The sequence below is a fragment of the Haliotis asinina genome, chromosome 7, assembly GCF_037392515.1.
Source record: "Haliotis asinina isolate JCU_RB_2024 chromosome 7, JCU_Hal_asi_v2, whole genome shotgun sequence".
Taxonomy (NCBI): domain Eukaryota; kingdom Metazoa; phylum Mollusca; class Gastropoda; order Lepetellida; family Haliotidae; genus Haliotis; species Haliotis asinina.
In genome coordinates, this window is record NC_090286.1 from 33,112,994 (window position 1) to 33,125,975 (window position 12,982).

The window sequence follows — 12,982 nt, forward strand, 5'->3', positions numbered from 1 at the left end:
GATGAATACACAGTACAGCTAATCTGGCTACATGACACCAATACACAATACAGCTGATATGGTCACATGGCAACAATACACAGTACAGCTGATCGGGTAACATAATACTAATACACAGTACAGCTGATCTGGTGACATGATACCGATGCACAGTGCAGCTGATCTAGTTACATGACACCAATGCACAGTGCAGTTGACATGGTCACATGATGCCAATGCACAATGCAGCTGATCTGGTCACATGATATTAAGTCACAGTACAGCTGATCTCGTTACATGACATGAATACACAGTACAGCTGATCTGGCTACATGACAACAAAGCACAGTACAGCTGATCTGGTCACATGACAACAAAGCACAGTACAGCTGATCTGGTCACATGACAACAAAGCACAGTACAGCTGATCTGGTTACATGACACCAACGCACAGTACAGCTGATCTGGTCACATGACACCAATGCACAGTACAACTTATCTGGTAAAATGACACCAATACACAATACAGCTGATATGGTCACATGGCAACAATACACAGTACAGCTGATCTGGTCACATGATACCAATACACAGTGCAGCTGATCTAGTTACATGACACCAATGCACAGAACAGCTGATATAGTCACATGATACCAATGCACAGTGCAGCTGATCTGGTCACATGATATTAAGTCACAGTACAGCTGATCTCGCTACATGACATGAATACACAGCACAGCTGATCTGGTTACATGACACCAACACACAGTACAGCTGATCTGGTAACATGGCACCAACGCACAGTACAACTTATCTGGTAAAATGACACCAATACACAATACAGCTGATATGGTCACATGGCAACAATACACAGTACAGCTGATCGGGTAACATAATACTAATACACAGTACAGCTGATCTGGTCACATGATACCAATACACAGTGCAGCTGATCTAGTTACATGACACCAATGCACACTACAGCTGACATGGTCACATGACACCAATGCACAGTGCAGCTGATCTGGTCACATGACACCAATGCACAGTGCAGCTGATCTGGTCACATGATACTAAGTCACAGTACAGCTGATCTCATTACGTGGCATCAATACACAGTGCAGCTGATCTGGTCACATAATACGAATACACAGTACAGTTGATGTGGTCACATGGTCACATGGCACCAACGCACAGTACAACTTATCTGGTAAAATGACACCAATACACAATACAGCTGATATGGTCACATGGCACCAATACACAGTACAGCTGATCGGGTAACATAATACTAATACACAGTACAGCTGATCTGGTCACATGATACCAATACACAGTGCAGCTGATCTAGTTACATGACACCAATGCACACTACAGCTGATCTGGTCACATGACACCAATGCACAGTGCAGCTGATCTGGTCACATGATACTAAGTCACAGTACAGCTGATCTCGTTACATGGCATCAATACACAGTACAGCTGATCTGGCTACATGACAACAAAGCACAGTACAGCTGATCTGGTTACATGACACCAACGCACAGTACAGCTGATCTGGTCACATGGCACCAATGCACAGTACAGCTGATCTGGTCACATGGCACCAATGCACAGTACAACTTATCTGGTAAAATGACACCAATACACAATACAGTTGATATGGTCACATGACACCAATACACAGTACAGCTGATCTGGTCACATAATACTAATACACAGTACAACTGATCTGGTCACATGATACCAATACACAGTGCAGCTGATCTGGTCACATGATACCAATACACAGTGCAGCTGATCTGGTCACATAATACGAATACACAGTACAGTTGATGTGGTCACGTGGCACCAATACAAAGTGCAGCTGATCTGGTCATATATGTCAGCAGCATGTTAAAGGCACAACTGGTGCAGGTAACATGACAGTGCACATCCTCCATTCGTGGCATAATATACCCAGTCTATGACCAGAAAGGAGATTAAATACACTTGATAACTGCGGTTGTAAGCAATAAGAGAATGATAATTGTGATCATCTTGAATACTCCGAGTGCAAATTCTAACACACTCATCACAACACTAAATGGTAATGGCTTTGCTGGATCATCAGCTTCATACGCCAGTCAATATCAACTTGCTAACCAAGTCAGTAAATTAAACATGAGTTTATCAGTGTTTGGTATGGCTCCATATCATTGCACCCAGGCATAACAGGAATTTCTCAAGTTACTTCCGTGTGGAAACATGTCGTTAACGCTGCTTACTAGTTTCGCCAAACTCTTAAGACCTGCGTCACTAGGGCGTGGCTTTCCTCCCATCTAAACCTGTTACATCTTTCTAGAACTTCTATAGTACTGGAAGGGTCTCTACCTTGAAAAGAATCTTTTGATCCACTTTGCGACAATGTTATTCTATGGATTGCAGAGCCAATGTATGTGAAGATATTTGGGCTAGAATATGTATTTGTACACCTCGTCCAATATTGACAGGTCATTAACATCGGGGGACACCAGAAACAGGCTTTACATATTGTACCCATGTACAATCGAACCCAGCCCGTCGGCGAGATGACCAGACGCTTTAACCACAAGGCTACCCGACCATATCGCTTATGATTTCAGTCAGTGTACTGGCTGGCTTGATCATACTACGCGATTCTTTACTTCCCGACGCCTGACACATAAACGAACGACACATGAAATGAATACCAAAGACATTTCACGACTTGGTGCTTAAACGCCAGTGTGTCCCAACCTATCTCACTTCTGCGGTAGATAGTTTCAGTGACTGTATTGTCACGTTCCAATCGATTATGTATACGGTCATGTGCTTCGGTTTTGACTGACATTTTCACATCATCATATTATGTTGAATGAGCGTCGTCGATGTTCATGAAAAGCATGTTCATTTACAAGTTATTTATAAATTTGTTACTTATTGGGTTGATCACAGCGGTTTACGGTAAGTAGTACTGAACTTTACTAAAGTATATGTGTGCCGTATATCGCCTGTGACCTAGATATCATAAATAGCGTTATCGTAATACTTTTATTTGCTTAATCAAGGACAGAGTGTGATTGTGATGGCTATTATATTTCACATTTGTTTCGATTTATGCTTAAGGAAACTGTATATGTTCAGTATAAATCTTAACAAATGGTAAACAAATTGGGAACCCTCTGGCAACAACCCCCCTCCCCTCCCACCCCCACCGGAGCAACAATTTCAAAACCACTTTGTTCTCATTCGAGTTGAAAGAGCATTACGTCATGTGTACTCTGATCCTGTGACATGTCATTGCTGGAACAAATCGTTCGTTTTCAGTCTCCCTGCCATCATGATATTTCTGGAATATTGCTAAAAGCGGTATGCAACATCACTCACACACTCACTCACTCACTCCCTCACTCACTCACTCACACATAAATGTTGATGTTTACTCACTAACTGGTTCTTTCGTTATATCTTTCATTCATTCATTTGATAACGAGACATTTAATGGCTAACGCTTAAACGTTTTTGAAATGTGGGTAATTCTTCTCTCGCTAAATGGACTCCTTTGACGTTCTGGTTGTTCGGTTATCTCCAGTTATCATAGCTCGTTATCATATTCTGTCCTTTATCTGATTTGTATTTTTCACTCTGTGTTATCTGCTTATGGTTAAAATGGTATCTTTCAATCCTATATAAAGATGAGTAATTTTAGTTTTACGCCGCTTTTGGCAATATTCCAGCAATATCACGGCGGGAGACACCAGAAAGAAGGGGATTCAGGCATTGACGCCCATGTGGTGAATCGAAACCGGGTCTTCGGCCTGATGGGCGAATGTTTAAACCACTAGGCTATCTACAGCCCCGACGCACGACGACGCGAGGTGTCAAATCGGGTGAACTGACTTTTGTGAGACTGGACGCCGTCAACCCATTTTCAAAATAGTACCTGGAGATTTACCGTAAAGTCTGTAACAATTAACAGTATGCCAAATATGAAATGGAATCTCCAGAATTATGATGAATGTTAATCATTTCAGGACGTAATGTGACGGTGACCTTGACCCCTACAACCATTATGCTTCAAGGAGGCCACAGTAGTAATGCAAGTCTGTGTTTATCGTAAGTGCCAAGAGGGGGTGAATCGATATATTTTGTTCAGAAGACGTTAAGGAGCGTTCGACTGTTCTTTGACGTCTTTTGAATGGTAGGAAATAGTCCATGAGTTTAAAACAGCACGAAACAGTATTTCTAAAATCACGGCAAGAGTGGTGTTTACTTCCTCGGGTCAAAGTTGTAACAGTAGAATAAATCTCGGTTTGGAAACGATTAGAACTAACTTGATCTATGCATAACTAATAGGGCTTCATTTCAATAACAATGCAAATTTAAGTGAAATAACAGTGCAGCTAATCTTATGTACATCATATTCACCAAACGAAATACATGTACATTATTGACGTGTGTCATATATTAAATATTTGGATTATATTTAAAACTTACGAGTCGGTTAAAATACAACATGCAATACTGGCCGTCCTCATTTGTCCATATTGAAAATGCATAACAGCCATATCATCCCTTGGGTCGAAAATTCACATCAGCCTGTATAGTCCGGCTACTGAACCGTGAATGAATTCACGCAAACGTTCGAAATTTCAATAGGCGGAGCGTAGTATATTATATAGTTACGTCCCTTGGTGTGGTATTTGATAAAGATGACATTAAATGATATGGTAGTCTCGAGCTGATATAACTAGTGGCAGGGAAACAGCCATGTAATAACCTCTTATTATTACCGCGTATAACCCAAGCGGTCAGTGAGGCGCCAGAAGGTCAGTAGTCCAATGACTCATCCCATCGGGTACCCATTTTCTGCTGGGTGAACATGTACAATTTTGAACAAAGTCACTTGCCACGTGTCACATTTCACCAGGTCCTAAGTATTGATAAGTGTTATTGACTCCCAGTGTATATGTTATTAATCTTACTGTGAATTGAGGACGTTTGCATGTTTATTTGTGATGTTTGCCCTCATTACTTTTGCGAAATATTTATCTGTCCTTTGTTATACATTTTCGGCCGGACGCATGACCACAAGGACACTGATATTAACGTGGTCTTATGTAAACCGTACCGCTGATGCAAGAGCTTGGGGAATTCCAAACATTTGCATTTAAACGGGACAACTTGAATTAAAATAGTACCGACAGGATACTGACTCTCTGAAGTGAATCTTTCGTCGAATCTGAGTTTGTTTGTGGGCCCGACATTTTGTATCCTGGTGCCATGGTGTACTTCGTTATTTGTCGTGCTATATAACGTTGACCGTCGTGTGAACGTTTTATATCCAGACATGACCAGAAGTGCATTTACAAAATTTATAAAAGATAGTAAAAATCCTACTTTATGACTTGATTGTCAGTCCTAATTATAGCGAACAGAAAGCGAACGAAAATTATAATAAGAACAGAAACTTAATGTTAACCAAATATCAGATGTGAAAAACGAAAAAAAAATACCTTCCGAAATAATCGTCGTTGCAACAACAACAAAATATAAGGAAAACTAGTCTCACAGTCCGCCAACCGCATTACTTTCGCCATCAAACCAACCCTTCCTACAATGCTAAAGCTTAAACTGAGGCAAGTCTATATTTCCCCAGGTTCTGAATCTTCCATAACAATGGGCTCCTTTTCAAGGAATTATTTGTTTCTGTCAAAATTATGTTTATTCAGGGACTACGGCTTGTCTGGGAGAGGAACCAAATGGCAGGTATTTATTACAGAATCTGCATGATGACATGCATCCCTGACGGTAGGATGTTGTCAAAGCTATATGGTCAATTCCCAACTCTTAAACAAATGGATAACGGTTTGTGTGTAACTGATTGCCTTCTATTGTTGTCGCAGACAGTCCTTGTCAAAGACGGCCATTTTGCTGTTCACCTATGACACTGGAAAAGGAGTGTTCTTCTCAGATGACAGGGAGGTTATCGCCCCCCTTCATAACCTAACGCTAAGGAGGGGCACCCCGCTGTGCAGACATGTCAAGATCTCCGGGGTCAACCCTGGCCACGTCTTTGTCGGCGTCAACTCAACGTCACCGGAGTTTGACGAGTAAGAATTCTTGTGTTAAAAACGAGAATAAAGGGCAATGTTTCAAATGCAAATATCCCCTCAAAGAATTCTTTTAATATTTAACTTACATGAAGATTGTTAACTTATATCGTTTAAAGCCATGCCGGTTAGTTTCTCAAAGTGAAGTTCTTGTCAATATCGAAATGGTGACACGTTGTAATTATATACATGTATAATGGACAAAATAGTTTAGGGATGTTGGTATTTTTTTTATTGATATTTCATGAGATTGTCAATTAATAAGTAGATCATTATTCAGTATATTAACCTCAGCCATCCAGTGCATTTTATTTGTGTTGCAATTCAAATATCATCCTGGGGTTCCTTTCAAGAAGCAACTTTTACCAGGGTTAACCTTAACTCCCATTCTTTAACATTACTCTAAAGTTAGCGTAGTGACTTACGATCACCTTAGTGAAAGGAGGCCTTGGTAATCTTAACCGCCAAGATTAATTTGTCTTTAGCGCCAAATGGGGTTTTCTGAAGTTTGAAGTTCGCTACAATAATAGATTAAATTTTGAATGAGTGAAAAGAGGTACAAATACATATATATACGATAACTTATTGCAATATCTTTGCACAAGAACACCTCTAAAATAAAAAAGACCCCTTACAACATAAACGGTTGAAAGGACGTTCCATCCAGAAGCTTATGCTACGTGCAAATGGCCAAGTAACAAACGAAACTGTATTGAATGATGCATGTACTTCCGTAGCCTGTCATCACTTTACATCCGGGTGGATGCCATCAAGAGCTCCGTGCTGAATGTTGCCTCGGTTGTAATTGGCTGGATTTACTTCGTTGCCTGGACACTGGCGGGTTATCCGCAAGTCTTCACCAACTGGAGGAGGAAGAGGTAACCACCACGACAGAGTTAAAACTAAAAAATATGATTTATCAAAAAGATTCACATCTTATGGTTAACTTTGTTGTTGTATACATGTCGTTTCTTTGAGAATATGTCCTTTATTCTCATACCTTCTCATACTCGCTCATCAGCCACATAATCTACTCACTCCACTCTTAGATACTTCCACCATCCAAACTTCGTCCCCGATCGCTCACCTACTTACCAACCCACCTACCCGTTACATCTCTCCCTCACCCACTTACCAACCCACCTACCCGTTACATCTCTCCCTCACCCACTTACCAACCCACCTACCCATTACATCTCTCCCTCACCCACATACCAACCCACCTACCCGTTACATCCCTCCCTCACCCACATACCAAGAAATCCACCTATGCACTCATCAGCCCGTCCACCTGCACATATACTCACTCGAAACACACTCATCATTCTGCCTTCTACTCACCCACTCATCCAACCACACACTCATCAACCTTTTTCAGCTCACTCACCCAAAACCACAGAAAGCCGAACGTGAGTACTTCCGTGCCTTGCGCAGAAGACTCGTACCATCCACAGTTTCATTACTACAGGTAAATATGTTACAGAGCGCTCACAGCTATCACATTCTCAATGCAGAGTGGTAAATTCCTGCTATAATCTCCAGTGTCGTGGGCCTCAACTTTGACTTCATCAGCTACAACATGACCAGCTTCATCGCCTACACCCTCTACAACTGTGGGCTGTTCTGGATACCAACCATACAGGTACTCGTACACTTAGCTGATTTCAAGCCACAACAGACCCGTGAAGGTCCCGGGGTAGAACAGGCCTTCAGCATCCCATGCTTGCCATAAAAGAAGACTATGCTTGTCGTAAGAGGCAACTAACGGGATCGGGTGGTCAGGCTCGCTGACTTGGTTGACAATTGTCATCGGTTCGCAATTGCGCAGATCAATGCTCATGTTGCTGATCACTGGATTGTCTGGTCCAGACTCGATTATGTCCAGACCGCCGCCATATAATATTGCTGAGTGCGGCGTCAAACTAAACTCACTAACTCACTGCAAGCTACAACAGTGAACACCTATATCTACATTACACTCTGTATATAAGATGTACACTACATATACATAGATGCAATATTAGCGGTAAATGAAAGCCAAATGTATTATATATATTTACAGTATGTGTTCTTGTGCTTTTGATTATATTGCTGACTATGGTGGAAAACAACATTCACACTCTGCACTTTCTGTTCTCACCAGGCTGAATACTTCATGATCCACCCCCGTGGCATCAACCCAGTGCAGCTGAATGACGTATTCTTCGCCCTGCACGCCTTTGTCTTATCCTTGTTCATCGTCATCCAGTGCCTCATATATGACGTAAGTCCTGATGACTTCATGATCATCTAGTGCTTCATGTATGACGTACGTCCTGATGACTTCATGATCATCTAGTGCTTCATGTATGACGTACGTCCTGATGACTTCATGATCATCTAGTGCTTCATGTATGACGTACGTCCTGATGACTTCATGATCATCTAGTGCTTCATGTATGACGTACGTCCTGATGACTTCATGATCATCTAGTGCTTCATGTATGACGTACGTCCTGATGACTTCATGATCATCTAGTGCTTCATGTATGACGTACGTCCTGATGACTTCATGATCATCTAGTGCTTCATGTATGACGTACGTCCTGATGACTTCATGATCATCTAGTGCCTCATATATGACGTAAGTCCTGATGACTTCATGATCATCTAGTGCTTCATGTATGACGTACGTCCTGATGACGTGATGATCATCTCTTGCTTCATGTATGACGTACGTCCTGATGACGTGATGATCATCTCTTGCTTCATGCATGACGTAAATACTGTTAACCCTGTATTATCATCTTGTGCTTCTTTGACTTCTTATTGCGCATGGGCGATGGCGGGCGTAAAGGTCGAGATCTTGTCACTTCAGCACACACGCCACGATGAGCATGTGGGTACTGTTTAAAAAGGACTTGAGCCCAACTCACTCATGTTTCATTATCATGAAGTAATTACCCTGATAAATAGTATGATCATCTTCCTTTATTTCAGCGAGGAAGTCAAAAGGTATCGAAGGTGTGTTACGTCATACAAGGCCTCATCTACTTGTTCCTGGTCATCACACTGTTTGTAGCTGTGGCCGGCAAGATCACCTGGCTGACTTACCTGTACTACTTCTCCTACATCAAGCTGGGGATCACGCTCATCAAATACTCGCCACAGGTACACGACAGACAGATTCGTTTGTCTTGTAAGCCAACTACAAACAGAATGTCTTCTTGTATATGATCACAAAGTCAAATTTTACATCGATGGTTGTTCCTGTAGTATTGCAAGGTTAGCGGCCCGTTGTTCTGTGCGTACGTTTGATAATACAAGCAATCATTGTTTCTGATGATTTTATTATGAACTGAAAAGCATAGAGCCGAGCGTACCTGATAAGTCGCCACGGGTAGTTCTGTGACCATTGATGCCAAAGGTGATCCTATAGCTCCTGGTGCCATTCAGTAACAACAGTTCTATCAGTGATTTGTTGTATTTTCTTTCTTTTGCCTGCCTTTCCTTCCTCTAAGCTAACAAGTTATATCACCATTCTGTTACACATGTTCCTATAGGGTGGCTTGTTCTGCATCGAATTACATAGCACTAAAAATAACCGCCCACTTAAATTACAACCATATGCGAAAGAAAACTTATGGGCAGTTACTTATTGGAGAAAAGTTCTGGAACGATGTCATGGTAACCGGTGGGTCAAGGGTTATCAGTATAATTAATATATGGTACACAGAATAAGTCAAATACTGCTTTACCTTGTGCAGGCGTACATGATCTACAAGACCAAATCTATAGAAGGGTTCAGCATCATGGCTGTGACGTGCGACTTCACCGGGGGACTGTTCAGTGTTCTACAAATGTTTCTCCTCTCCATAAACAGCGGTACGTATCATCTTCGGTTCACATGGGTGTATTTATCAGTGAGTGAGTGATTGTGGCTAGAATTGGGATTCAGTAACCCATGCTTGTCGTAAGACTGCAGTGTGCACAATAGCCTCAGGTCGTCAAGCTCGAAGCTAGTAAACATCCAGTAGGGCTAGCAATTCTCCATAGTCCCGACTGGCTAGTGAATTTTCATGGGTCATATATTGTCAACATATTACTCTCCGACTTGTTAAGTAATAATATATATTAACATCTTGCAAGATTATGGCCTGATAAAATCATAATCACATTAGCAGCCAAAAGATGAAACCCGTGTCATGCTGACAACATCGTATTCTCATCTATTTTTGTAATCTTTTCACATTCAAAGATCGGGCTAGTGAATTATTTTTGGGGCTAGTAACTTTCAGGCATAGCTAGCCCGACTGATTAGCGGAATGTGGAAACTATTTCGCACACTTTGTTAGAAGCGACTGACGGGATCGGGTGACCAGCCTCGACGATCTGGGTCTCCTTTAACGAATCAACCTCTACTAAGGTTAACCTGAACTATTCTTTAAGACTGCACTAAGGTGTTCTTAGCGACTTACGATCACGTTAATGCTATGTGAAAGGAGACCCTGGCTGACAAATGTCATCGTACCCCAATTGCGTAGATTGCTGCCGTATCTGCTGATAACTTGATTGTCTGGTCCACACACGATTATGTACAAAGCGCTCCATAACGTTGGAATACTGCAGAGCGCGGCTTTAAAAAACAAACCCACCCACCAACGTAAACATTGGAAACGTTTTTCTGTATAATATGTGAAAGAATACACACAAAAATCAACCTGAAGGACTTCAGGTAGATGTTCTCCCAGTCACCTCTTTTACATGCAAATAGGTGTTCACTGCTAAAACATTTCCGTTCGAAGCTGATTAACCTTTTCTTTACATGTAGGTACACTAGTCTGTCAAGCCAAAATTTCTCTGTTTCTTGGCATACTGTTTGCAAAGGCGAACTACGAGTTGAAAATTCGTTCCTTAACATCCTTAGAGTTGATATTCCCAGCGTTAGAGACTGGGGCCATTTCAGGTGGGCTTGCGTTGTGGGGACCAAATTATGTATTTTAGCCTTCTCGCTTGATTGTAAGTAGCTGATTTTGTCTGTTCCAATCTGATGTTGAATTTCTACGTGTTGACAGATGACTGGGGTTCCATCATTGGCGACCCTACCAAGTTTGGCCTCGGTCTGTTCTCCATGATGTTCGACGTGGTGTTCCTCGTACAGAACTGCATGTACAAAAAGGTCGTCGTCGCCGACGACGATGAGGAGCGCACCCCCATTCTCATAAATGAGAAAAGTAGTTAAACTCTACGTATACTCTTCGCATGGGGAGGTGCGTTTTACACCATCGAGGTTCGAAGCAAATCTGTGATAAACTGAATGTAAAAATATGATGGTGCTTGTTGGGTGCAATATTACAACCATGTGATGTCAAGGGCCGTAGGTAGCCCGGGGGGCAGGGGACAGCTGTACCCCTAGAATTGTTTGACGTAATGTCTTAACACTCTTTTAACGTGATATGCCCCCCTCCCCTCCATTAAGAAAGGTTATCTACGTCCCTGATGACGCCTTGGAAATAACTGAGTTGTGACCAGCTAGAGAATCTACATCCTCGATAATCTGAAGGGTAGGCGTTCTCCAGTAATCGGAACGTATACCCTCGAGAAATCGAGGATGGACAATCTGGTGCTGGGAATTGGGAGCAACTATCCCTATATTTGGTTTACAATGACAAGTAGGCAATCACGTCAGCGATGCCGACCACCCACTGTTCTCCTCTTATGTCCAACACAGGTTTTCCATATCTTAGTAACTAGTGATCCTGTGAAAATCCAGGTTAGAATTCCAGTTAAACCCGTAAATCCATGCTTGTCGTAAGTGTTGACTGATCGGTGCTCAGATTCGCTGACCTGGTTGACACAAGCCATGGTATCCGAATTGGGTAGATCGATGCTCATGCTGTTTATCACTGACTGGTCTAGACTCAATTACTTACAGATTTTCTCAATAATTCTGGGAAAACTGTAACAGTAGTGAGCCCTTATATATGATGAGACAGAGATTCTCTGGTCATTGACAACCTTCCGTGGCTGATTACAGTGTGTTCTATTTCAATTCTAAATATTAAGCCCAACCCACATGACTGATGGATAGGTTCTTTCATTGCTGCTTTGCAATAAGTCTAATTCAGCTGAATGGCGGTGGTCATATATTCGGCACTAGATCACACAGTCCAGTGACTGACATCATGAGCATCATCTATACAATGTCAGAGATCCAGACCACCTACCCATTCAGTTGCCTTTACTTGTACAAGAATGGGTCATCTGATGACCAAATCTAGCCTGCATTATAATGGGTCATCTGATGACCAAATCTAGCCTGCATTATAATGGGTCAGAAAAGTATGTCAGTTAACACCTGCAAACATTGAATGTTCCATGTAGATGAAATTTCAAAATTAATGGAATAAATTCTAACATTTTCCCTTAATTTCTCTTCATCATCTGTTTCCTCCTTGGCTTCATCATTTGTATTTTATCAGTGCTGTACATCCAATATCCTCTACTTTTTTTGAATTGTATACTTCTTAAAGCTGCCTGTATGACCACACCTTCTTTCTTGATGAATTAGTTGGGACATTTTTAGAACTATGCACTAATGGTTCATTTTCATCATCTTAAAAGTTGATAGATATGCCTTTGTATTTAACATCCTTGAGAGGCATTTAGAAGTTTTATCTCATTATAATAAAGAAATCATTCATCCACATATTGTTATACACTTAAAGTACTTTGATTTGTAATGACATATTGTTGAAATAAATTTTGTTATAGCAAAATCAAAATTTGTTGAATTATGTATATTGCAAAAGCAAACTTTACTAGAGGATTCTTACATGCGGCCAATATAGTCAACATAACCATGTTCATAACACTGGCTTCATACAGCTGAATACAGCCCCACCCAGGCA

General features: G+C 41.4%; 1 protein-coding gene across 2 annotated transcripts; it reads left to right on the forward strand.

Annotated features, from left to right (window-relative positions):
* Positions 1-2,758: 2,758 nt before the first annotated feature.
* On the forward strand, positions 2,759-12,856 carry LOC137290707 (cystinosin-like). 2 transcript variants are annotated; one of them, XM_067821793.1, is made up of 9 exons: positions 2,759-2,943; positions 4,014-4,095; positions 5,886-6,092; positions 6,830-6,970; positions 7,635-7,734; positions 8,236-8,355; positions 9,072-9,242; positions 9,839-9,956; positions 11,147-12,856. In XM_067821793.1, exons 1-9 carry the CDS (start codon positions 2,868-2,870, stop codon positions 11,311-11,313), a joined length of 1,182 nt encoding a protein of 393 aa, XP_067677894.1. In that variant the 5' UTR covers positions 2,759-2,867; the 3' UTR covers positions 11,314-12,856. The 2 variants fall into 2 exon arrangements, with proteins under 2 accessions (XP_067677894.1, XP_067677895.1); XM_067821794.1 differs by having other exon boundaries at positions 2,837-2,943; positions 3,717-4,095.
* The last annotated feature ends 126 nt before the right edge of the window (positions 12,857-12,982 follow it).